We start from the raw sequence: 26,216 nt of genomic DNA, 5'->3' as shown, positions 1-26,216 counted from the left end.
TCTTCATGTCGAACTAAAACTGGAGTAGTGTCAGGAAGGGCATCCAGTGTAAAACTGGTGTCAAATCATGTTGTTTCAAATGTTTTCAAGTGTTATAGTTACTTATATTTTGTAATCTGATTGCATCATCCCAATTACATGTAATCTGTTACTACCCCACCCTGTTTGTACATATGGAAAAAAAAAAAAAATCCTGGTTCTGGTTTTCTTGAATGCATGAACAAATATGTTAGGATGAGTGGGTGTTGCAAAAATGCCATTGTCTACAACAGCAAACTAGATCCTACAACTCAAAACTGTATTGTCAGAGTGTTATCAGTTGGATTTCCTGAGGATTTTCCCTTTTTATATGACTCCTTCTAGTCCCCGTACCTGAGAGGCTGCAGCAAACAACAGATGCATCCTCTCACTCAATGCTTCTGATGTTCAGATGGGAAACTGGGTCACCAGTTCTGTGTTTAAACCATTTTCATGCGAATAACAGGATAGGGAGGCTCACTGTCCACAGATTCACAGCAAGCCACACTGCCTGGCAGCCAGAGTTGTCAGATCGCCCTCAGGATACGGCTCTGCAACAGACTTCGGTTCAGTCCAGAAGTGAGGATGTGCTGAAAGTAAAAGCCAGCCCGCATAATGGTGATTCATTCATGGGTTTGTGCTCCAGAATGTGAACATTTCAGATGGATTAATGTCTTTGTTTTTATCACTGCTACACATTGGGTTTGATGCATTTTTAATGCAGTATGCGGTTTTTTTGCAGTTTGATTGATGCACACCAACACAGGGAGGTTTATGCTCAACATGACCTTAAAGTAAATGCATTGATATTGCAGTGCAAGAATGTAATTCAAGTGGGTATACTATGTGATGTCTGCAGTGTCTCTTCAGACTGTAACCCGAATGCGCAAAAAGCACCTTTGGCAAAGATTGCAATGTCAGTTTTATTTACTATAAACTTCTGTGGTAAAACTTTCTCCATTATGTGTGTTACTCTATAAACATGCGCATATGTACATATCCAAATGCATGCTGATAGAGCCCTTTATGTCATGAAAAAAAAACAAACAAAATGGAAAAGAGGGAATTTTACTTTTTTCAGAGACTCAAAGCTTGGTATGTCAATATCAGTCACTTCATTTGCATGCCGTCTAGTTCAATAAATAATCTGCAAACATTACCTGAAGAGATCACACTTTATTTGCTCACAAACAAGCTCAGCAAGCTTTTGTTCCAAAAAATATATGGCAAGTAGCCAGGTTAGCTATGTACTGGAGTCACGGCTCAGTTAGCCAGCTAGCAAACAAGCTTACACAGTCACCAACTTCATAATAACTTAAAAGCTTGTTCAGACTGGGGTTGGCAATCTGAACGGCACTATTTGGATTTAAGACTGATTATTTTCCTCTGAGAGGTGGGTTAAATCATATTAGAGTGCGATTCGGCAAGGTTTGAACGCAAATGTGGCTAGCATCCGGCTAGCTCTGGGATCATGACGTTATAGTTCCTCACTACATTTGTGCACCCACAGAGTCCTCTCCACTGTGGTGGCATTCAGGGATGATGCAACGAGGACAGTAAACAACCTTTTTTTCTCTGTGACACTTTCTGGACAAGAAACTTCCTTCCACCTGTCACACACGTGTTCTCATTTTCAGATACACACACACAAACACCGCCACCTTCACATGTCAAGATCCACACATATACACACATGCGCACACACACACAGTTCGGCATTCGTATAACCGGATACACACACTCCCACCATCACATATCAAGATCGACAAATACACACGCACAGTAAATACACACACTCCCACCACCATCGCATATCAAGATCCACACATATACACACACACGCACACAGAATACACACACTCCCACCACCATCACACATCAAGATCCACACATACACACACACACACTGCCCCACACTTGTCCATCCAGATCCACACACACACACACACTACCACACTTGTACATTCCGATCCAAACACACGCACGCACACACATCTGCGCTCTCATGTTCAGATCTAAACACACACACACATATACAGTCCCACACTTGCACATCCAGATCAACAAACACACGCTACCACAATTATACATTCAGATTCAAACACACGCACACACATCTGAACTCTCGTGTCCAGATCAACACACACACACATTTTCACAGTTGCAACTCTTTTGGCTTGAGATGGATTGAGCCTGGACATGTAGGATAAGCCCGATTTGAGAAACAGGTCAGAATGTTGTTAAGGATAAGGTAATTTGTTTAGAACCCTTATCATATTAAAGCATTGAGCTTATAGGTGCTATATCTTTTAACAATCACTTTTTTTTTTGTGAAAAATCCTTATTTTGGAAAATTGCTGAGGAAATTCCATGAGTGTCAGTGAAGCAGTATATCAGGAGTTCCATAGGATGGTCACAATAGTAGTAACATAATGGCATTTTATTTATTGATATATTTATGCGCATTGGCACAGAGCAGGTTCTCTGATCACCTGTCATGCAGGTGCAAAACAAATGTGCACATCTTGGGATATTATTTTTTATCTGCATGCAGTGGACATTGTGCCATTTATCATGCAGGTGATCCAAAGCTGTATTTCTCGCTGCTGCAAGAGGATTCTCACCAGAACAGTTTCATCTTGGTATGAGTGGGGCTTCAGTAAATGAAAATTAGAATAATTAGTGATTGGTTGGGGTCAGGTGGGGAGAAAATTGTACGGATGGTTCATGCAGATCAGTTGATTTTAAGGGACAATCAGAGTTGATCATCTCTACTACTGTGCACACATAAAAGAATAACAGAAGCCAGAATAACAGCATACATGTGCCAGAAAAACAGAAATATTTGTCAAAAACCTAGGTGTGTTTCTGGTATTTCTCATAATGTGATAATGGCCATCATACAGTAAAGCCTTTCACATTATGCCAATTACATGGCCACTTTTATCATATGTAAAACTCCAGATATCACATAATGATCTGTGTGAGTGTGTGTCTTTTGGGGATGGGAGGGTGAGTTGGCAGAAGACTATTACAAAACAGTGATGGTGGTAGAAACAAACAATTTAGACTCTTCAGACCACAGCTAATTAAAATTAGTTGAATTACAAATCACAGTCTGATTTAACTTGGCAGAACTATTTAATAGCGTCCGATGAGTGTATTGCTCAGCCTGATCTTATTCCATTTTGTGATGGCATCACAATAAGTGATTTAACCTATTAGTCTGTGATACCGTCACAATATGCGTCACATTTGCCTGGCAGTATTCTATATATTAATACCCAAGTGGCCCCTGTGTGCGTGTATGCATGTGTGAGTGTGTATGGTTTCGACCACAGAGAAACTGGGAAGAGCTGACATTTTCCATTTGGTATGCTTATGTGTTTTGGGTCAAGGATGAAAGCTGCAGAAACGGAACGTTGATAGGACTAAAATTTGGGGGAAATTAGGAATATTAGCCAACAACAGTGAACAATGGAGGTTGTGCTTCAGTGCACCATGGGAGTTTGGGATTTTGGGGTTTTAAATGTTATTGTTAGTTAGTTAGTTAGTTAGTTACTTTATTGATGCATGTTAGTTTAACATTGTTGTTAGTGTTATTGATTTATTGTGTTTTTGTAGTTCAGTTAGTTTAATCAGTTAGTTATGTGTCATGTTGCCGTTACCTTGAATGGGAAGTGAAGTGTGTTTGATGTCTTCTGCCACTGTCTGTATTTGTGGGTTTGTGAAAATAAAAGCACCTGCTTGGGGCAGAATGCAGAAAAGACAAAAAGCTCTGGCTCGGTTTCATTCTTCCGTGCAGTTCGCTATCATATATTAAAAGTGAAGGGGCCTGTGTGCGTGCGTGCGTGTGTATAACTTAGATTATGGACAAACTGGGGAGAGCTTACATTTGCCATTTGGTTCACAGTAAATTTTGCAGAGTAAAATATACTCTGCCGGGATAACATTTGGTCCCAGTCGAAATAGAGTTAAATACTCACTATTAAAGAGTGAAATCAGCTCTTCCGTCTTTTCAAATCACATTTTCAACTCCAGTAAGAGTCATTCACAGCATGATAGAGTAGACTGTACCCTGTGATAGAAATTATTTAGCACTGTGATAGAGTGGAAAAAGGGTGAAAAAGGGTAAATTCTTCCTCTAAAAACTGTTCAGGTCAAAGGTTCCACAAACATTCTGGACTCACACGCCATTCCAACTCATTATAGAAACATTGTATAATTTATTACCACCCTTGAAAAAGGTCAGCTACCTATTTTATAAACACTACCCAATCTGAAGTCTGTGGATCCCCATGGAGAACGTGCTAGTCATGAAATTAATTTGTGATGGTATCATGAAATTCAGTGTTACGTTATGGTTATGGTTAGGGGTAGTGGTTGAGTTAATGTCTGACAGCATAAATTATAGATGTCTTTGCAAAAATTATAATCTTGGCAACTTCACAAATATACTGCATAAAATGCAAACATATCACAGACAAAAGTAAACAATTGATAAAGTATTTAAATGGCATTCATAATATTATTATTTCAATACTCACGTTGGTGGATGACATGATTGCAGTTCTTGTGACATCAAGTCGGATTAAACAGGGAAATGAATTTCCACCAATGATTCAGAGTAGAAAAAAGAAATGAATTAATTCATGAACTGACCACATTTTCAATCAGTATTCTGAGTTTGAGATTGTAATTTCCGACTTCACCATTTGTAATAACTACAGCAAAATGTCAAAACACTTTGGTCACCTTGAGTGTTGTAAAGGGCTCCATAAATAACCATTTTTCATATGTTCTTCGTGTTTGTGATCCTTGAATTTACCCAGCAGCCCCTGCGGCGCTTAAAGTGAAACTGGTTTCTCAGAAGCTGACAGTGTAATCTGATGTGGCCACGTCCAAATAAACACTAATAGTTATCAGTTATCTGTAATATATATATATATATATATATATATATATATATATATATATATATATATATATATATATATATATATATATTAGCTGTTTTTCAGTTTACAGTATGATGCAATCATTAAATGTGACTACAGCACTCTGGGGTTTGACTGTGAACAATATTTTAATGTGACTGGATGAATGTGCCCTTTATAGCAGAACTTGATGATTACACCAGCCCACCTCAGAAAGTACTGGCTGTGCAGCTGTGAACATAAACTCTACCATTCGGAGCTGGTGCTCTGATGATTTTCCGTGAAAATTTCGTGCATAAATTTGTACAGTAATGTCGAAAATTGCAGCTCAAATGCCTCTTCTTTATTATAATATGGGGACATGTTAACTCTAATGCTAGTGTAGAGGCGGCGGCTTTAACATAACCATTTGCAATTCTGTGTTAAACATGAGCGCACGCTTTGCACACTAGACAGTTAAATGGAAATGTGCATAATGTTGATAACTGCAGAATGAGCAATGGACATTAATGGAAAGCATCCAGAATTCAAGTGCATTTTACCTCGTAGATGCACCACAAGCAGACACTGAGCCAAACAATCTCCCAGACCTGACCTCAAACAATCCACCAGTTACCAAATGTGACTATTTAGTTTTTTTTGTTTTTGCAGCACTGCCTGTTTTGAGCTGCAGCCATGGGAAAATCGTGTGACCTGAAATGTAATTACTTATTCTCAACTAGAGGCTTTCTCTTGTTTTTTTTTTTTATACCCACAACCACTAAAAAATACAGGAGCAAGAAAACATTCTTTGTGCTTGATGTACCAAATAACAGTATATTACTATAGTATTAGAATTGTTGTTATTTCATTAAAACAGTTGGACCATTGGGAAAGAACTTCTCTACACTCTACACCAGATGATATATTAGTTTTACGGCAGGTTTGCAAAATCTATACTATCTAACCCCAAGCTGTAACTTTATAAAATGGACTACCTTTTATAATGTCCCAAGCCAGAAGTCATTAATATTTATATCTGCTAAACAAGAAACATCTTTTCTAGGCAGCATTATCGACCTTTTCTTTGCACCCCAGAGTTTCAGAGGGTTCTTTGTGTGTAAGCTGCAGCCAGTTAATGCTTCACTCATTTGAAAATGCATAGTCTAGTTCTCTCTTAGTTTTAATTGCTTTGGCCAAGGAGATGAAGGTTTGCCCTTTGATGGTATTTTTTTATGAGATTTGTTGAAAAGTATTTAATTCTTTTTTTGGGGGGGGGGGGGGGGGGTCTTGCCAGAAATATTGGGTTCTTTCAACAGAAAACAATTAAATTGTAGTGACAATTCTTGGGATAATTCAGGGGTCTCCAGTAACCTCACTCTCCCCTGTCTCTCTTATCCCACGCATCCGTTCATTTGAAAGAAGGTTTTAACCAGTTATTTAAGTTTGAACATAATTACTCTGAGGGCTAGACCACCACTCAGAGATTTATTAAACAAACTTTAAATGTCACAGAATTTAACAGAATGCAAGTTTTACAGAATGAGTGAGATCATACCCAGAAGTTCTAAGGGTCCCAGGAGCTGAGAGCTTCCAACCATACATCTGGTGTTCCAGCAAGCTCTCAGCAAAGAGGAACCCCGAAGAGTGGGCTGGGCTCTGTTTTTATACTCTTCTGTCTTCCTATGCTAATACAATGATTCATACTAATCTTAGGGATTGTCCTTCATCTGAATGGTCTCCATCCCTCTGCTTCATGGCATTTGTCCTGCCCACACGTGCCTTGGAGTCTTCTTGCTTCCTCTTTCTCCTAAAGTGACACCTGTGCCTAAACTGATAGGACATTGTTTGAGGCAGAAAACTGCTAACTGAAAGACTGTCAGCAAGTCTCATTACCGCGGTTATACCACAAGAATATTAGCACATCTCCAAAATTGCACAACATTCCGACAAATAAGTTTAATCATACCCATGTATTAAGTTTAGTCTCCTTGTCTTGCAGACTGTGGTCAGTACTGGCATCCTGTTCCATATGCTGTTTGCAACATATGGATGTTTCTCAATGTATCTTTCTGGGCCTCACTGAAAAAGGGACACATCACCTTTACAACACTTTGTAAATGTTTATATAAGTAAATCATCTTTATAACAGCATGCTAAGAAGCTAAACTAATATTTTAAGCAAAATCAAATCTTAAAGCAAAAGCAAATATAATCATAAACATAACATGCCTTTAATTTGGTACACAATACACAACTCAAAAGCATACAAACACATATTTCAAAGTATTTGAATATATAGATATGTAATTAACATTAACTACTGATTACATGTTTAATAAGTATTGATAAATATTGATCACTATGAACATATGAGTAATATATTCTTCAACAGCAACAAGCTCTATTAATATATAAATGATCACTTCCAAACATTAGAACACACTCATACATGTAACAATATATTCTTGACTCAATAAAAGATAAAGAATAATAGGATGATTCTGAATGGGGGAACAAAAAGCACAAATGGATAATGTATATTTAAGCACATTTAGCATATATTCCTTCACAATCCAGATGTAGATCTTTTCAATGATTTCACAATCAATTTAAAATTTTCTCTGTAGATGGAAAAAAATGGCATATGTATATATGCATGTATCTATATATTATTGAGTTATTTTTGCCAGTTGTATTTGTGTTATGTTCTGAGCAGTACTTGCAGAAAAGGAGAAATATATTGGTAGCACAGAGGGAAAATTATATTTTTTGTGTAAATTTTTGTCAAAAAATAAAAAGTTTGAATCATCATCATGGTGTATTATACGAGGTCTGTTAGAAAAGTATTGGACCTTTTTATTTTTTGCAAAAACCTGATGGATTTGAATCACGTGTGTTTGCATGAGCAAACCTTGAACCTTCGTGCACATGCGTGAACTTTTTCACGCCTGTCGATTGCATAATTTTCTGGTAAGCAGCCTTTGTGTGGGACGTGTGCTGTGCCCTCGGCGGATTTTCATTTCAAGGAAAAACACCGGAACGACTGAAGCAGTGCCACACCAAATTTAGCCAGAAACTGGGCGACAGCCAGGTGGAAACCATTCGGATGATTCAAATCCATCAGGCTTTTGCAAAAAATAAAAAGATCTTTTCTAACAGACCTTGTATTCATTCATTAGGAACCTTTGAACATTTCAAATTACATTTTCTCTTGATGCATTGAAGGAGGGAACAAAGTAAAAATTTGAAAAATAAAATTTTCTGATGCCTTAAACTTTTTCTTGTATAGAAATACATAACAGCACTAGCTGCTCCATTCCCAATATTGTTAATGTTCTCTATTTACTGTTCTTTTCAGAACATTTTCTGGTAATGTGCTTTAGTGTTATGTACATAGTGTCTGTTTTGAGGAATCGGGCCCCTCGGTACAACTGTGAACAATATTACACACTCTTCTATTGTCTCAACTTTAGCTGTAGAGGATAATTTGTCTTCCTGCTGTGTATGTGTGCCACCACTGGTCTGTTGCTGTGAATGTGTATCCTTTTTTTAATGAAGCGTGCATCCAAATTTATGCCCTTTTATTTATCAGTGCACGCGAGTTGTCTGAATTTGTATGCTGATGCCGCGTGTGAGTCTTAGTTTTCCAAAGTCTGAGGTCAGATTTGAGCTCTTACAAGGTGCTTCAGATACATCAATTATGATAGAAAATGGAGGAATTAGTGGTCGACTGTATTCCCCAGAGAGAAGTAGAAAATGAAAGTGCTGTAGGAGGAAAAAGAGAGAAAAAAATACTGTGATTAAGGATGATGTTTGAGCCATTGTGTGTGTGTGTGTGTGTGTGTGTGTGTGTGTGTGTGTGTGTGTGTGTGTGTGTGTGTGTGTGTGTGTGTGTGTGTGTGTGTGTGTGTGTGTGTGTTTGTTGGAGTGGGAAATAAATGATTCAGACAACAGGGAAACAAAGTGTTTTCATAAATGCATGGATGCACACGGAGTGAGGGCACATATTTGATAGTACTGTACATTCCAACAGTGCACACAACACAGGCAAGTACATTGAGATCATATCAATGGAAAGGATGAGGGCAGCTGGAGGCCTTGGGCTGGATAAAGACAAGGGGTCTCACTGCACTGATGCTCAGTGGTTAGCATGTTTTTCTCACAGCTAAAACGTCAGGGGTTTTATTCCAACCATGCCCAATTCCTTTCTGTGTGGAGTTTCCATGTTCTCTGTTTGTTTTTTGTGGTACACCCCACCATCACAACAACAAAAACACTTTAGGGTCTACCTTTCTCTTCCTGAGGCACCACATCTGTAGTTGGTCCCATGGCACTGGACTGTGGCTACCTACTGCTGCTGGTGGCTGCATTGTGTCTAACGGCAACTAAGATTACGATTAGAATTAAATACACAGGACAAATTCCATTGTATGTATCCATGTATGTATTATAACACCAAAAACTCTTCTTGGTGGAGGGAGTATTTTGAGGAGGTGATGAATAAAGAAAATTAGAGAAGGCTGGATGATGTGGAGAAAGTAGGAAGTGAACACAGCTACAGTGCCTTTCAAAAGTATTGGTATTTCACACATTTAATTTGTTTATGCCATTTCAAATACAAGTACATCAGGCTTCTCAGTATATATATATATATATATATATATATATATATATATATATATATATATATATATATATATATATATATATATATATATAAAGCAATTCTCTTCAATTTGATATAAATTAATTAAAAAATATAAAAGCCAGAGATGGGTGTGGTAATTGTGCTGGAGACCCTCCTGTCCTGTGCACCAACAGCTTTTTCTGTGTATTCGTTTTGTGAATTGTTTCTGTAATTTATGCCCAAGCATGGCCCAAGCAGAGGGTCACCCCTTTGAGTCTGGTCTGCTTGAGGTTTCTTCCTCAGAGGGAGTTTTTCCTTACCACTGTTGCTCTGGGGGTTAGTAAGGTTAGACCTTACTTGTGTGAAGCGCCTTGAGGCAACTCTGTTGTGACTTGGTGCTATAAAAATTAAATAAATTTAATTGAATTAAAATTGAACAAAAACTTGCTCCAGAGTGCTCTTGACATCAGAATGGGGTGATGGTTTACCTTTCAGCAAGCCAAGATATCGAAGGAGTGGCTTCAGGACAACTCGATGAATGTCCTTGAGTGGCCCAGCCAGAGCCCAGACGTGAATCCGATTGAATATCTCTGGAGATCTTTGAAATTGGCTAAGCACTGACACTCTCCATCCAACCTGGTGGAGCTTGTGATGTGCTGCAAAGAGGAATGGGCAATACTGCCCAAAGATAGGTGTGTCAAGCTTGTGGCATCATATTCAACAAAATAATGAACAAAAGTGGGTACTTATGTACATGATTTCTTAGTTTTTGTTATATATATATATATATATATATATATATATATATATATATATATATATATATATATATATATATATATAGTTAATTCAAAATGCTGCAGCTAGAGTACTAGCGGGGACTAGAAGGAGAGAGCATATCTCACCCATATTGGCCTCTCTTCATTGGCTTCCTGTTAATTCTAGAATAGAATTTAAAATTCTTCTTCTTACTTATAAGGTTTTGAATAATCAGGTCCCATCTTATCTTAGGGACCTCATAGTACCATATCACCCCAATAGAGCGCTTCGCTCTCAGACTGCAGACTTACTTGTAGTTCCTAGGGTTTTTAAGAGTAGAATGGGAGGCAGAGCCTTCAGCTTTCAGGCTCCTCTCCTGTGGAACCAGCTCCCAATTCGGATCAGGGAGACAGACACCCTCTCTACTTTTAAGATTAGGCTTAAAACTTTCCTTTTTGCTAAAGCTTATAGTTAGGGCTGGATCAGGTGACCCTGAACCATCCCTTAGTTATGCTGCTATAGACTTAGACTGCTGGGGGGTTCCCATGATGCACTGAGTGTTTCTTTCTCTTTTTGCTCTGTATGCACCACTCTGCATTTAATCATTAGTGATTGATCTCTGTTCCCCTCCACAGCATGTCTTTTTCCTGGTTCTCTCCCTCAGCCCCAACCAGTCCCAGCAGAAGACTGCCCCTCCCTGAGCCTGGTTCTGCTGGAGGTTTCTTCCTGTTAAAAGAGAGTTTTTCCTTCCCACTGTCGCCAAGTGCTTGCTCACAGGGGGTCGTTTTGACCATTGGGGTTTTTACTTAATAATTGTATGGCCTTGCCTTACAATATAAAGCGCCTTTGGGCAACTGTTTGTTGTGATTTGGCGCTATATAAATAAAATTGATTGATTGATTGATTGATTGATATATATATATATATATATATATATATATATATATATATGCAAAAATAAAAAAAAAATGTTTTCATGATGTCATTATGGGTTTTTGTGAATAGAATTTTGAGGGAAAAAAATAATTTACTCCATTTTGGAATAAGGCTGTATAACAAAATGTGGAAAAAGTGAATTACTGTGAATACTTTCTTGATGCACTGCGTAACAAGTAGTTCAATCAAAAAACAAAGGAAGGAGTCTCCTCTCTGTACTGGGTTTCATGTTAAATGCCCTCAGCCCACCACAATGTTATAATTGTACATACTGAACCTCCAAATTTTGACCTTAGCTTGATTTTGACTTAGTTTTATCAAGTTTTCTGATATGACTCTTTCATACATGGAATGGATTTTCACTGCAATTATTAATATTTTAAACAGGGCCCCCGAAAATGAGTACATTTATGTTCAGTTTTAATAACACACACTAGCTCTGCAACAACTAATTAAACACCAGCTATTTTTGGTCATCATTTATGATTTAGATATTTTTTTATCTCAAACTTTTCTGATTTCAGCTTGTTAAATAAGATTATTTTGTTTGTTTCTTTTGCCCTTCTCTGACTGCTAAACATAATATATTTGGGTTGTGCCTAAAACAACAACAACAAAACTCTTCTTGAGCTCTGAGAAATTGATGGATATTACACTTTATTCAGTGTTCTGAAAATTTTATGTTGCAAAAAAACTCATGGTTTTGTTCAGGAAAAAAAATGAGAGATTAATTGGTTATGAAAATGTATATATATATATAAAATCCACATATATTTCATAGGGCTACAAATATATATATATATATATATATATATATATATATATATATATATATATATATATATATATATATATATATATATATATATATATATATATATATATATATTTGTAGCCCTATGAAATATATGTGGATTTTCGTTTCTGTCATTTTGCATGTCAGGAAGAGGCCACGTTGAGCATCTTTTTTTTTTCTTGTACAACCCCTGGCAAAAATTATGGAATCACCGGCCTCAGAGGATGTTCATTCAGTTGTTTAATTTTGTAGAAAAAAGCAGATCACAGACATGACACAAAACTAAAGTCATTTCAAATGGCAACTTTCTGGCTTTAAGAAACACTATAAGAAATCAAGAAAAAAAGATTGTGGCAGTCAGTAACGGTTACTTTTTTAGACCAAGCAGAGGAAAAAAAATATGGAATTACTCAATTCTGAGGAAAAAATTATGGAATCACCCTGTAAATTTTCATCCCCCAAATTAATACCTGCATCAAATCAGATCTGCTCATTGACATTGACCCTATGCCATGACATTGACCCTATGTGTCTTTTTGCAAGGAATGTTTTTGCAGTTTTTGCTCTATGGCAAGATGCATTATCATCTTGAAAAATGATTTCATCATCCCCAAACATCCTTTCAATTGTCCAAAATATCAACATAAACTTGTGCATTTATTGATGATGTAATGACAGCCATCTCCCCAGTGCCTTTACCTGACATGCAGCCCCATATCATCAATGACTGTGGAAATTTACATGTTCTCTTCAGGCAGTCATCTTTATAAATCTCATTGGAAAGGCACCAAACAAAAGTTCCAGCATCATCACCTTGCCCAATGCAGATTCGAGATTCATCACTGAATATGACTTTCATCCAGTCATCCACAGTCCACAATTGCTTTTCCTTAGCCCATTGTAACCTTGTTTTTTTCTGTTTAGGTGTTAATGATGCCTTTTGTTTAGCTTTTCTGTATGTAAATCCCATTTCCTTTAGGCGGTTTCTTACAGTTCGGTCACAGACGTTGACTCCAGTTTCCTCCCATTTGTTCCTCATTTGTTTTGTTGTACATTTTTCGATTTTTGAGACATATTGCTTTAAGTTTTCTGTCTTGATGCTTTGATGTCTTCCTTGGTATACCAGTATGTTTGCCTTTAACAACCTTCCCATGTTGTTTGTATTTGGTCCAGAGTTTAAACACAGCTGACTGTGAACAAGCAACATCTTTTGCAACATTGCGTGATGATTTACTCTCTTTTAAGAGTTTGATAATCCTCTCCTTTGTTTCAATTGACATCTCTCATGTTGGAGCCATGATTCATGTCAGTGCACTTGGTGCAACAGCTCTCCAAGGTGTGTTCACTCCTTTTTAGATGCAGACTAATGAGCAGATCTGATATGATGCAGGTGTTAGTTTTGGGGATGAAAATTTACAGGGTGATTCCATAATTTTTTCCTCAGAATTGAGTGATTCCATATTTTTTTCCTCTGCTTGGTCTAAAAAAGTAACCGTTACTGACTGCCACAATCTTTTTTTCTTGATTTCTTTTAGTGTTTCTTAAAGCCAGAAAGTTGCCATTTGAAATGACTTTAGTTTTGTGTCATGTCTGTGATCTGCTTTTTTTCTACAAAATTAAACAACTGAATGAACATCCTCCGAGGCCGGTGATTCCATAATTTTGCCAGGGGTTGTATATGTTGGGATGTACTTTTTTGAGGAATAAAAATGAATGCAGGCTATTTGTAGAGTTCATGAATCTGATTCACTGGTAAATTAAGTAAAAGATAACTGACTAATCAGCAGACTAATAAAAACAAATTGTCAATTAATTGTAAAGATAATTGACAGATTAATCAATTATTAAAAAAATAATCACTGCATAAAATGTATTATACTCACCTGTATTTTAAATGTGTAATTATAAAAGGTATTATTGGATTGATTGTGTTATTACTGATTTTAATTATTTTTGTTGTTTATTTTGTTCATTTTTAACAGGACAACTGACATTTCATAACTATTGTCCCATCATCAAAGTTGTAAAATCTTGGCAACACATTTGAAACTATGGAACATAACACAGTGCGACTGAACAAGACATAAATTAATTGGAATTCTTTATTCTGTTTCAGTTACAACTCTTTATATTCTGTACAGCACCGAAGGCACACAAAACCCAAGATATAATGAAACATAAGTATATACAAAATATACAGAATAAATAAGTCATTCTATGGAAGTAGAAAAGCTACAGAGTGTGTGCTTACATTAACTGTTTCAATGGACAGCGTGTACAGAAATCCTGACCACTGATGATATTCATGACTTAAATGACCGTCAGTGTAATCTGAGACAAAGAGAAATGCTTGGCTGAAGCCAGCTGACAGATTGGGCTCCGGACCTTCACTTTTTTGGGAGTTAACACAGTAGCCATCCACGCTTTAGTCTGTGACGATAGACTCCGATCATCAGCTCAAAACTGCACAGTTCAAAACCCCAGTCAGTGTTCCTGAATGCAATTAGCACATTTTTCTCCAACATAAAATAGTTATATTAAACACATGCACACTTGCCCTCACACACCCGCAAACATCTGTTTCTCATTTCTTTCTTTTCTTTTTTTTTTTTTCCTGCAGAAACAAACAAAAAAAAAATGAAGAAAACATTTTCAGCAGGACACTGTTGATTGTCATGCATCATCTTATGGCATTTGATTAGTGCAGTACATTTTTACATGATTACAATCGTGTTTAATATAATCAGCTCTAAGTTCTGTGTTTACAAAAACTGCCATCTGTGCCTGAATGCAAAATAATGGAATAATCAAAACCAGTGACAAGTGGATAACAGCAGCTTGGCAAGATTTTTCTCTATCATGTCCGAAGTACGGTTGGCATTTTACTGACTTTACGGCACAATGATTATTCTGATTACAGTTTTACAGCTGGCTTGTGTTGGCAGACAGGACTAATCAGGTCAAACCTGGAGTAAGGACAGACAGATTAACCATCAATTCGGGGTCAAGCTGTGATTCACTCACATATTCCATTAACATCTGTTTTATCCTTCTCAGGATCAAGTCACACAACTGGGTATGCATTGTGTGGCTGAATTAATTCACATTTCGCCAACATATTAAACCTTCCTCCATTTATGTAACATGGCTGTCAAAAACTAAAAGATAACAAGAAAAAAGCAGTTGCATTCTCTGCCAAGAACATGAGACACACCTTTATAAATGTTCAAGCTTTAAATGGCTCCCCAGTAGTATTGTTTTGAACTTTACTGGCATTCCACGACGACAGATGGCTTAAAACTGGAATTTGGAGGTGCTCTTTAGCATGTTGGACCCATGACAGGCCATCCCACCCAACTGGATGTGGGTTCCAATCCCGGATAAAGAGATAAGGTCAGCATCTGGAAGGGAGGAAACGACCAATCGCTTCCTAAAACCAGACATAATTATTCAGTCCTGGTCCACCAGACTCCTCATATTGCTAAGTTACTCAAATAAAAATATTTTATTTTATTTTGTGAATTCTGGCAGCAAATAAATGGCCTAATTTCCTATTAAAACTATCAATACATTTTGATTATGTTTGTAAAAGTCAAGTAAAACTCCTTCAGCTGCTCCCTTGTTTTCACAAAGGGTTGCCATAGCAGATCCAACTTGGATCCGCATGTTGATTTGGCACAAACTTTACACGATACCCTTCCTTCTACAACTCCACATTACATGGAAAAACATGGCAGGGGTGGGGTTTGAACCGGGAACCTTCTACAGTGAAGCTAAGTGTACTAAGCAATGGAGACCACCTCTGTGCTATTTTGATTATGTTTCTAGCATTCAAAACTGAAAAAAACTGGGCCATTCTTACCCTTGGTATATAGAATTTCATTCTTATGTTGTTATATATTTTATGTCTAAACTTTCATACACTTTATGTATCTTGGAGCATTGTATATTTTATGTTTCTATTTTATTTTGCATCTTTCATAATATAGTGTCAATATATATTTTGTAAACTTAAAACTCAACAGACTTTTTAGTTTTTCAAACGCCTTCTTTTTTTACAAATGAAAAAAAATGCATATTTTACAAAAGCACATTTATTTGTAAACACCAACACACACGTTACATTTACTTGTGTTGGTTTTTATGTAGAATGAATGACTCAACCATTGTGAGAGAAGGCTCAGTTTACCCATAATCCCTTTGGGCATCTGTACGTCTTATGTTCAGAACTTCAAAATTTGTGAATTATTTTAAAATTAAAAGATATGTGTTATATTTTCACTTTGTAAAAATGACAAACTTTATTAATGTAGTTATTCTATCCAGATTCATTGATTTATAAATCAAAACCATAAGTCAAACCTGCTTTCCTTTTCAAGACATCTGCCTTACGGCTGGACCGCTGTTTGCCCTCAAGGACAATGACTTTTGTATTGTGTGTGTTTTTTTTTTTTTCTTCTTTTATGGCAGTCTGTCAGCCAGGCCCCTTCTGCTGGGGTAGAGTTGAGCTCAGCTCCTCTCAGGTGCCTCACTGCTGCAAAATACATAGTAGACACGAGCCAACAGGGTTTAAAATGTTTTTCACATGTACTATGTGAAAAACGTTAGCAGTCCAAACATTATTGGAACTAAATCTATCGACGCTAATTGGTCCGCTGATGGTTTTTGAAGTTAGCTGAAAAGCTAATCCCTAACAAAAATGTTAGCTTCACAAATTAGCGGTTAGCAAATTAGTGGAACTGTGTCCACCACTGATGGTGACTTATCTTGATCAAGGGTGAGCCTAACTTAAAAACCTAGTAGGGGCTGTAGGATCCATCAAATCATCAGACTCACCCTATCCACATTGACATAGGTAGGGCTGCACAATATGATAAATGTTATCACAATAACTTTTTGTCCTCATATTGACCATCACACAACTTACTGAAATGTGTGGTGGGTTTTACAAATAAAGCTGTATCTGTAAATATGTCTTTTTTTCATTTGTAAAAAAGTTCATTTGAGAACTGAAAATTCTGTGTTAAGTGGATTCAGCACTCTTAGCAAATGCCTGCCAAATGCTGTTCATACTGCCATGAACACTATATATATATATATATATATATATATATATATATATATATATATATATATATATATATATATATATATATATATATATACACACACACACACTTAATGGAAACAACAACAAAAAAAAACCCCTCAAATATCACAAAGAAAGTTCTTTCATTTGCATGGGGTGGTTTTTCAAGTGGTTCAAAAAGTCTTCTTTGGAAAAAGTCGAAGGTAAACTCCTTTTTTTCGCAGTTACAGGTCACATGATGTACAGAAAGCATCACATAACAGTCTAAAATACACTAAAGAGTACATATATACTTCATAAACGTTATTGGAGGTGATTTTATGGCAATATTGGTTAAAAAATACACCCAAAAAATATAAATCTGGACATCCCCATGAATATAGATTTAAAGATCTCGCAACAGTCTCAGTGGAACAAGTTATTGCATCAACCCCGCAGTCACATTCCATGAGTTAATGGAAACACTCATTTTGCTGTTCTATTTCAATGACATTCTGAAAATATTGATAAATGTTTGGAGAAATCTGTTACAGACACCCAAATACCCCCCCCCCCTCCAGAAGCTCTAACAGCTTTTTTACCAAAACAGATCTTTAAACTGTGGTCATTGTTCTCACATTTGTCTCGCCCGTACAGTAGGTCATTACATCTCCATGTTGAGTGTAAATGTCCAAAGTATGTCATCATTATTGATATGAAATTTACCTCAATATTTTATCATGCTCACTATCTGGCCCAGTCGATAAAGGTAAATGACTGAAAGGAGTTCTCTGCTTGAACAATTATAAAGGTGTTTTCTTTTAAAGTGATGTGCCTATTACAGTATATAGAATTGACACTGTTGAAAGCAAAACAGGGCAAAGTGGACAAGGCACTTGCTTCAAAACATAATTTATGCGTGTTTTCTATTCAGTTAAATGCAGACTGGTGCTCCAGAACCTCCAAGTAGTCCGGTTCTGCGTGTAAGTTAGCCTTTAGCTCAAAGTACTCATTCTTAGTTTGCTCAAGCATGACCTTGCGTGGTCTTGAGTACATAATTGTCTCCATTAACTTCAGTTCCTCCGGGTGACCTGGAACCTGCATTTCCACAGCTGACTGCAACTGGGGCATGTTTTTCCGAAGGTACTCGGTTATCCCAAGCTGCTGCAGTTCCTTCTCCCTCTCCAGAATATTTCTGTACAAAGAGTTGGGGTTCCTGAGAGTGACAAACTCTGTGGGACACTCTCCAGTCATGGGCCTGAACATCATGTTAGGGTTTCCTGTTAGTGGGGAAGTATTCTCCTTCTCCATGATACTCCGGCAGGTGTGATGCTTGATTTTGGGCTCATCAAGGCCATAATCCAAGTCTGGGTCATGTTCCTTGTGCTGGGCACAGTAGGTTGGGTTGCGGCATATCTGCACGATAGGACTATGTGATCTCTCTTCATACAAAGTGGCCGACCCTGCTCTTTGTGTAAGGGTGTGGTGCGTCGTTTTCTGTCCGTACATGCTGTAGTGTAAATGAATGGGACTGCTGCTTGTGTTTTCTCTTGGTTGCTCCTCTGCTGCTTTTTTTTTTGCTCTCCTGCGCCGCCGGTGCACCACAAATACCACCAACCCAGCTGAGCAGAATATAATCATGAGGACAAAAATGAGGAGGCTTAAGATGAGAACAGAGAGTGGGACAGTATCCATGAGCGAGCTGAACAGACCCTTGTTGAGGCTCTCAGGACTTAGAGTCACTGTCATGCTCTCCTCATCTGGGGGCACGGAGTAAAAGGTGACTAATCCGGGGCAGAGCAGTTCATGACGAAGGCTCCTCAGGTCTGCTTGCACCACTTTCTTTGGGGTGTGACACAAAATGGAGCCCACCACTGTGTCCTTTCTGAGTTTTTCCACCCATTGTTTCAGACTAAGCAAGTCGCAGCTGCAGTCCCACAGGTTGTCTTCTAAATAAATCTGCTCGAGTGAGTCGAGTTGATCGAGCACGTTGCTCACTGGCAAGTGCATAAACAGATTTTTCCTTAGGTTTAATTTGGCGAGAGGCACATTGCGAAAAATCTGTGATGGAAGAGAGCTGAGTAAGTTGTTGTTTAATGACAGCAATTTCAGGTTGGGCAAGGGATTAAACGTGCCCGGAGCAATCTCTTTGATGAGGTTGTATTCAAGATACAGGTACTCAAGATTGTGGAGTCCTACAAACATGGTGGATCCCAGTTTCTCCATTTTGTTGCCATTCAAATAGAGCTTTTTCAAACTGCTCAAGCTTAGGAAAGTTTCATTGTCAATGTAATCAATTCTGTTGTTTGCCAAGTTCAGCAGTTCTAAACTATCGTAGGTGACAAAGTCATATTTCAATAGCTTCTGTATCATATTTCCTGTCATGACCAGTTTTGTGGGACTCTGCTGAAGTATTCCAATATCTGAAACCTTTTGAATCCCTCTGTCTTGACAATGCATCAAAAAGCCAGCCACTGGGTGATTGTGACAAGAACAGTGATCCACACAAGGACTGCCCGGAATGTAAGATGGTGTCGGGATCTTGGCATCATCTTTGGCATTGATCATCTTAGGATTCTGAGAAACTTTGGATGATGGTGTAACAACCATGTCTAGAGACTTTGATGGCTCCTCGAGGTTAATATCTGCATGGGATGGGCAGAGAACATCCCGCTTGACTTTAGCCAGTATGGTCCCTTTGAGATGTGCCGGACTGTTACAAACCACATCCCCAATAGCTGACTGGGCTCTCATGTTCTCCATCCAAATTTTTAAATGTAAAATATCACAATCACAGACCCAGACGTTATCCTCCAAGAGAAGCTCCATTATACGACCAATGTGCTCCAAAAACCCAACAAATGGCAATGTCTGCAGCTTGTTTCCTCGCAAGTCCAAGTGGGTAAGGGGCACAAACCGGAAAATGTTGCTTGGTAAAAACTCAATGGAATTATCATTCAGGATGAGTACCTTGAGGCGAATCAGTTTGTTGAAGGCCCCTGGCTCAATGACCCGAATGAAATTCGTGTCAGCTTGAAGAAACTCCAAATTTACTAGACCTTGAAAGGTGTCTTCTTTTAAAGTGACAAGGAAATTACTATTTATGTGCAGCTTTTTCAGTGAACTGAGAGTGCTGAAGACTCCCGGTTCCAACTCTTGTATGCTATTACTCCCAAGATGCAGCGACAAGGCATTCTTAAACCCTTCCATTTCTTCAGCACGGAGCTCAACCAGCAAGTTATTGTAAAGGTTCAGGTGGAATGGCACACCTTGAGGGACTCTGATTTGGGAGATTTTGCTGATGTTTCTCTGTTCACAGTTAAGATAGAGAACGTTGTCTTTCCTTTCACAGGAGCACAAGGAGTCACAAGACTCACTGATAGAGGATGATGCCTCTGAGGGATGGATATCTTGGGATGTGGCCACAGGGAGAAACAAGCAGATGAAAATCATACAAAGCAGCATTTCTGTTTGATGTATCTGTGAAGAAGAGGTGGATGGGGTGGGAGTTGGGGAATTGGGTAGGAAAGAAAAAGAGAACAATGATTTAAATGTAATGCAAAGGTTGACAAAATTCATTACTTAAATATAGTTTGAGGTTGTCACCTGATAACTTCATGCAAGTTTCACATCACATAAACATTCATCTTCTACACTCGCCTATTCCACTTAAACTTTACAAGGAGTGGGGCCGTTCAAAGTGGTCATTGGGTGAGGGGCGGCGTATGCCCTGGACAGGCTAGGCACCATGACACTTGCACAAATGTAGCTCCCACACTGCCGCGCAATTTGTCATGCCAATGCGACCTGCTTTGTCCTGCCGAATGCCGCACTCTGTGCCGCTGGACACCACATTATATAAAAGAAATATTTTGTAGTTGATGACACATTTGCACAGGGAACTCAGCTGATGAAACCATTCTCTCATCATTCCCAGAATCACAGAGGAATTTCTGCAGCTCCAGCTTCTCTTGTGTGATTCATGAGGTGGAGAATGCATTTGGAATAGCCTCAAAGGTAATTATTTCTAATATTTATATTAGAAATGACTTGGTTAAACAGCTGCATTTTAATTCCTTCTCATGAGTTAGAGTATCTGTAAAATTATGTTTATTGTGGATGTAACATCTCGTCATAATTGTTCAGATGCATTGTGCACAATGAGACGCCTTGACTCGCAGTGACACACAGTGTTTTCCAATAGATTGTGCATGTTCACGACTAGTTCACAAAATCAATGCATGTCAGAGATTTTGAACATTTCAAAATTTTCTTTGCGCACTTGCATGCAGCTGTGTACAGCTCACACACAGTTTACAACAGTTTGCAATGAGTTTACTCTCTGGTACGCCAGATTGCATGCCAGTGCGGGGATCAAATTCATGCAAGTGTCAAAGTGGCTTATCACAGGGCCACATTTGGACACATTGACATGCTCTCTCACACCTGCGGTCAATTCAAGGTATCCAATTCACCATTTATGCATGCCTTCAATTGTGGGAGGATGCTGGACTACCCCAGACAAAAGTGGCTTAACGCCTGTAATTCCTCTAGTCTTGTCTTGGTGTCTTGATGGGGTCCCTCATTTGTGTCTTTACAGCATGGACATTCAGTTTTTGAAAACTGCCGAGTTGACACAGATACAACATACAGTAGCACACTGTTTGCCTTTCTTAATGATTGAAGTAAATAAAATCCAAGACATACAGTATTCAGTGATGTGGAAATGTTAAAGTATCTATTCAGCTTGGGACTAATCTCCCCAAGCTGGGTGGTGCAGGCCCCTCCTGCTGCGGCCTTCACCCACTTTGCTTCAATTCTGAGGTAACTGGAGTGTAAATGTAATTTTGCTGTTGTTGCACTTGTGTAATGACAATGACAATAAATCTCATCTCATCCCTGACTTGTCTCAACAAAACTGACTGTAGTGTTTTGTTTTGTTCTTATATTTATAATAAATTATCCCCACCTCACATTAACATCAACACTATCACCAGTGAGTAAAAACATTTTTTAAGCATAGGAATACTGCTGAAAGCAGTTTAAGGTTGATGATCCATTTGATCTAGGCTTCATTTGTTTGTTTGTTTTTTTTTTGTTGTTTTTTCTTTTTCTTTTCTATATTCCAGGTGAAAAAAGTCCTTGCCAAATACTCACAAAGTGCAACAAGTGCAAAGCCATCTGATTGTACTCTTTGTGACTCTTAATGTGCACGAATCATGACAGAAGTTTGTGAGGGATTGACGATGGGTGAAACTACGTACATTGTGAGTGATTGGAGGCAAAAATGAAGATCTGACATTTCTCATGGAGTCACACATGAGCTGCCCTGAGAGCATGCCGGGAGATGATTGGAGATAGACAGGTTTTTTGGAAGTGGCCAAGGGAGTCCAGCAGCTACATATCAACTGCTGACCCATGTGGACACATGGTCATTGGGCTGGACACACCTTTCCACAATAGCTGGGATTATCTTTTTACTCTTTTAAATAAGGATCACAATGGGAAAAAAGAATCTCATGCTGGAGGCTGTGAGCTGCACGCACATGCACAGAGGGGGGCTTCAGCACAACAGTGGATGAGTACTGGCCAAGAACTGAGAAGAACATCTGTCCACAGGAGGATGTTGCACATCAGCCGTGTGTGACAGTGCCAGCAAAGAGCTTGTTGATGGTGTGGACTGCTGGACATTACATATTTCATCCTGCAGGAATTTTGCTCCTCTGTGGAGCCAGGCTAGGATTTGTTATTATTAGCATTTATTATTCATTATTTGTTATAATTTTATTATTATCTTTGTTTTTTTTTGTTTTTTTTTATTTTATTACTATTTACTATTTAATGTTCTTTACTGGGCAGAGCCTGGAGAAATTCCACAGCATCTATTCACATAGATCATAGCAGGGTAATACCAGCAGAGCACTTTTATCCCATGTGTCATTTGTACCACTTCAGTGAGGTACCAACTGGGAATCTGTTGCTGATTCATGTCCAACATCTCCAACAGTCGTGCCCAGTGAGATACTAGCCTAAGCATTCAAGGAAAAATATTTCAATCAATAGTATTACTGTGAGTAAACACATTTATCAGGTTAAGATAAATGCAGTCTTAGGCTCTCTGATGACATGTCATAAAAGCTTTAAGCTTTACAACTTTTGTTTTGGCGTAACCCAGAGTATCAGCTAATGCTAATGCAGTGGCTAATGGAATTGAAGTCCCAGTTTAAAATCCACAATATCACCACTGAGTAAATACATCTCTTACACTGTGGAATGATAGTGAGACAGTGTGACTCATCAAGCAGGACTGAGTTTCGTCCATGTCAGTGCCACATTTTCACAAATGAACATTCCGGTTTTAATTGTCCAAGTAATTGACAGTCATCACAAGTTAAATTGACCAGAGTTCATCTACACATTATTGTATTGTGGGTGTGAAGCCTGTTTTACAACTTGCAAGCATTTTGTGCATACAGTCTGTGAGTCACGTTTCACAACACAAAGCAGTGTCACTGTAAATTCCATATTCTACACATTTCGACATGAGTCTCAGAGGTGTGTGTTTTTTATTATTGATTAATTTATTTATTTTATTTGCAATCTCTGCGGTGAGAATACATGTAGACAGAGAAACATGGTTCTCTGTAAACCTGAACAATTTGGCATAACTCACTTTTTTAAAATCCTGTACACAAAAATAAATTATTACAATTTTAATATGTGAAGTTAGCATTATGCATGTATTTTTTCATTTCTGGTAAAAAAAACCAAAAAAAAAAACCAAACAAAAAAACTTTTATCGAGACATTATCTAATATTTTCAGGGATTTTATTTAATGCAGTATTTAAGATAGAACAACTTAATTTTCAAGTACAAAAAAAAACAAAAAAAAAACCTTCAAGATATTAAATTGTGACTCAAGCCCTAACTGCACATTCAGCACAGAATACAATGGAATTGGGACATGAGCAGGTTGGGGTTTCATAACTTCTTCAAGGACACTTTGACATACAGCAATACTCAGGGGACGATCCATCTTTTCAGCTACAGTAAAAGCATGCTTTATTATCTCCACCATTGTCACATACCACTGTCATTTCTTCCCATAAATGGGTATAACCCAAATAACATTTTCCTTTTGTTGTCTGCTTCCAGCACATATACCATTGGAGCCTACCTCACTAACCTCCCCCCCAAAAATAAATCCATAAATAAATAAATAAAATAAGGGGAGCAATAGAGAGAACACTATCCAATGAACTCACAGATTATGTATCTTTGTCAGACATTTTTACCTTTAGCACGACCAAGATAGTTGAATTATACAGTCCATCCAGAAAGTATTCACATCGCTTCAGTTTTTCCACATTTTACTCAGCCTTGTTTCAAACTGAATGACATTCAATTTTTCCACAAAATTCTACACACAATACCCCATAATGACAATGTGAAAACATATTTGTTTTCACATTGTCATTATGTCATTATGTTTCCACTGATCATTGTTCAGATGTTTCTGCAGCTTAATTGAAGTACACAAGGGGTAAATTCAATTGATTGGACATAATTTTGAAATGCCCACACCTCTCTACATGCAAGGTCCCACAGTTGACAAAGCATGCCAGAGCACAAACCAAGCATGAAGTCAAAGGAACTGTCTGTAGACCTCCAAGAGAGGATTGTGTTTAGGCACAAATCTGGGGAATGGTATACATAAATAGTTTACATTTAAGGATAATTTAATGAAGCTTTAAGTAATGTGGAATGTTTTATTTATTTATATGTTTATTTATTTTACCCTGCCTTCCCTTGCATGCACAGAACTAAGGAACACAACAATATGCTCAGAAACTGAATGGATCAGAAGTGCAAACAACATTTGGTACACAACAGGGTAGATGTGTGTTTTACGCTTTATTTTGAATTTATGATTATAATAATCCAAAGTGACACCACGGTGGTTTAGTAGTGAGCACTGTTGCCTCACAGCAAAAAAGTTGTGTGGAGTTTGCATGCTCTCCCCGTGCTTGCATGGGTTCCATTCAGGTGCTCTGGCTTCTTCCAACTTCACAAAACATGAATGTTGGGTGAATTGGAAACTTTAAATTGTCCGTGAATGTGTTTGTCTGATAATATGTGGCCCTGTGTTAGCTTGCCATCCTGTCCAGGGTGTACCCCACCTTTAGCCATCTGACTGCTGGCATAGGCTCCAGCCCTTAGCTGGAGTAAGTGGATAGAGAAAATGTATGGATGGAAAAATTCTGTTTGTGGTCTGTTGCAATTTTTTAGGATATTATTGATTGCAAAATTGTTTAGTCTTGGAGGCAAAATGAAATAAGATAATAAGATTTTGTTTTCTGCAAGTAAAGAGAAGCTACATCCAAATATTTTGAAATAAATAAATTAGCTCAGCCTAGTATTTAGGACAAAATTAGTTTAAAGCTAATTTAACACAGCTTGTTGGAATGTAGAATGAATTTTTTTTCATCCCGTCTTCTCATGCCAGACACAGCATTTTGGAACAAGAAAATATGGCAAGAAACAGGATGGATCAGAGGTGCGGATATCATTTGGTACACAGAAGACCAGCTGTGTACATGACTTCTCTATACAGGTTCAGAAAAGAACTAGCAACATGACCAAGGCAGGCCCGGTGTTGGAACATATGTGTGATGAATCAAAGTTTGGCCAAATGAGGGATGGAGCTGCAGAGGTGGAGTCGTAATTGGGAGACAGATGTAGGATGTAGCTTTTGTCCAATAATCTAGAAATAATGTTTTGTTTTTTTTCCCAGATAAACAATCTACAACACCCTATATACATGGTGAGATTCCATTTTTGTTTTAGTTCTCTGAACAGCTTAATTTGCTATACTTGTATTCAAATGAAGGTAAATCATTGAAAGGTTCAAAACAAAACAAACTATACTCACTATATATATATATATATATATATATATATATATATATATATATATATATATATATATATATATATATATATATATATAGTAGTGTTCAGAATAATAGTAGTGCTATGTGACTAAAAAGATTAATCCAGGTTTTGAGTATATTTCTTATTGTTACATGGGA

At 37.8% G+C, this 26,216-nt stretch overlaps 1 protein-coding gene and 1 long non-coding RNA gene across 2 annotated transcripts in view; both read right to left on the bottom strand.

Annotated features, from left to right (window-relative positions):
• Window positions 1–14,132: 14,132 nt before the first annotated feature.
• LOC117515044 lies at window positions 14,133–17,132 on the bottom strand. Its single transcript, XR_004562015.1, has 2 exons — window positions 14,704–17,132; window positions 14,133–14,649 (listed from the first exon to the last, which is right to left on the bottom strand). It is a non-coding gene; the product is annotated as an uncharacterized LOC117515044 (long non-coding RNA).
• Window positions 17,133–17,913: 781 nt separating this feature from the next.
• The window catches only part of slitrk6 (SLIT and NTRK-like family, member 6), a 106,154-nt gene continuing 97,851 nt past the window's right edge, over window positions 17,914–26,216 (bottom strand). Inside the window, exon 2 of the mRNA XM_034175577.1 lies at window positions 17,914–20,603. Within this exon, the coding sequence (XP_034031468.1) occupies window positions 18,054–20,588 (2,535 nt within the window). The 5' untranslated portion in view covers window positions 20,589–20,603 and the 3' untranslated portion in view covers window positions 17,914–18,053. The remainder of the gene's footprint in view (window positions 20,604–26,216) is intronic.

Source organism: Thalassophryne amazonica, chromosome 1 (genome assembly GCF_902500255.1).
Source record: "Thalassophryne amazonica chromosome 1, fThaAma1.1, whole genome shotgun sequence".
NCBI lineage: Eukaryota > Metazoa > Chordata > Actinopteri > Batrachoidiformes > Batrachoididae > Thalassophryne > Thalassophryne amazonica.
Note: the sequence above shows the minus strand (reverse complement) of the source record. Positions and strands in the feature narration are given on the sequence as shown.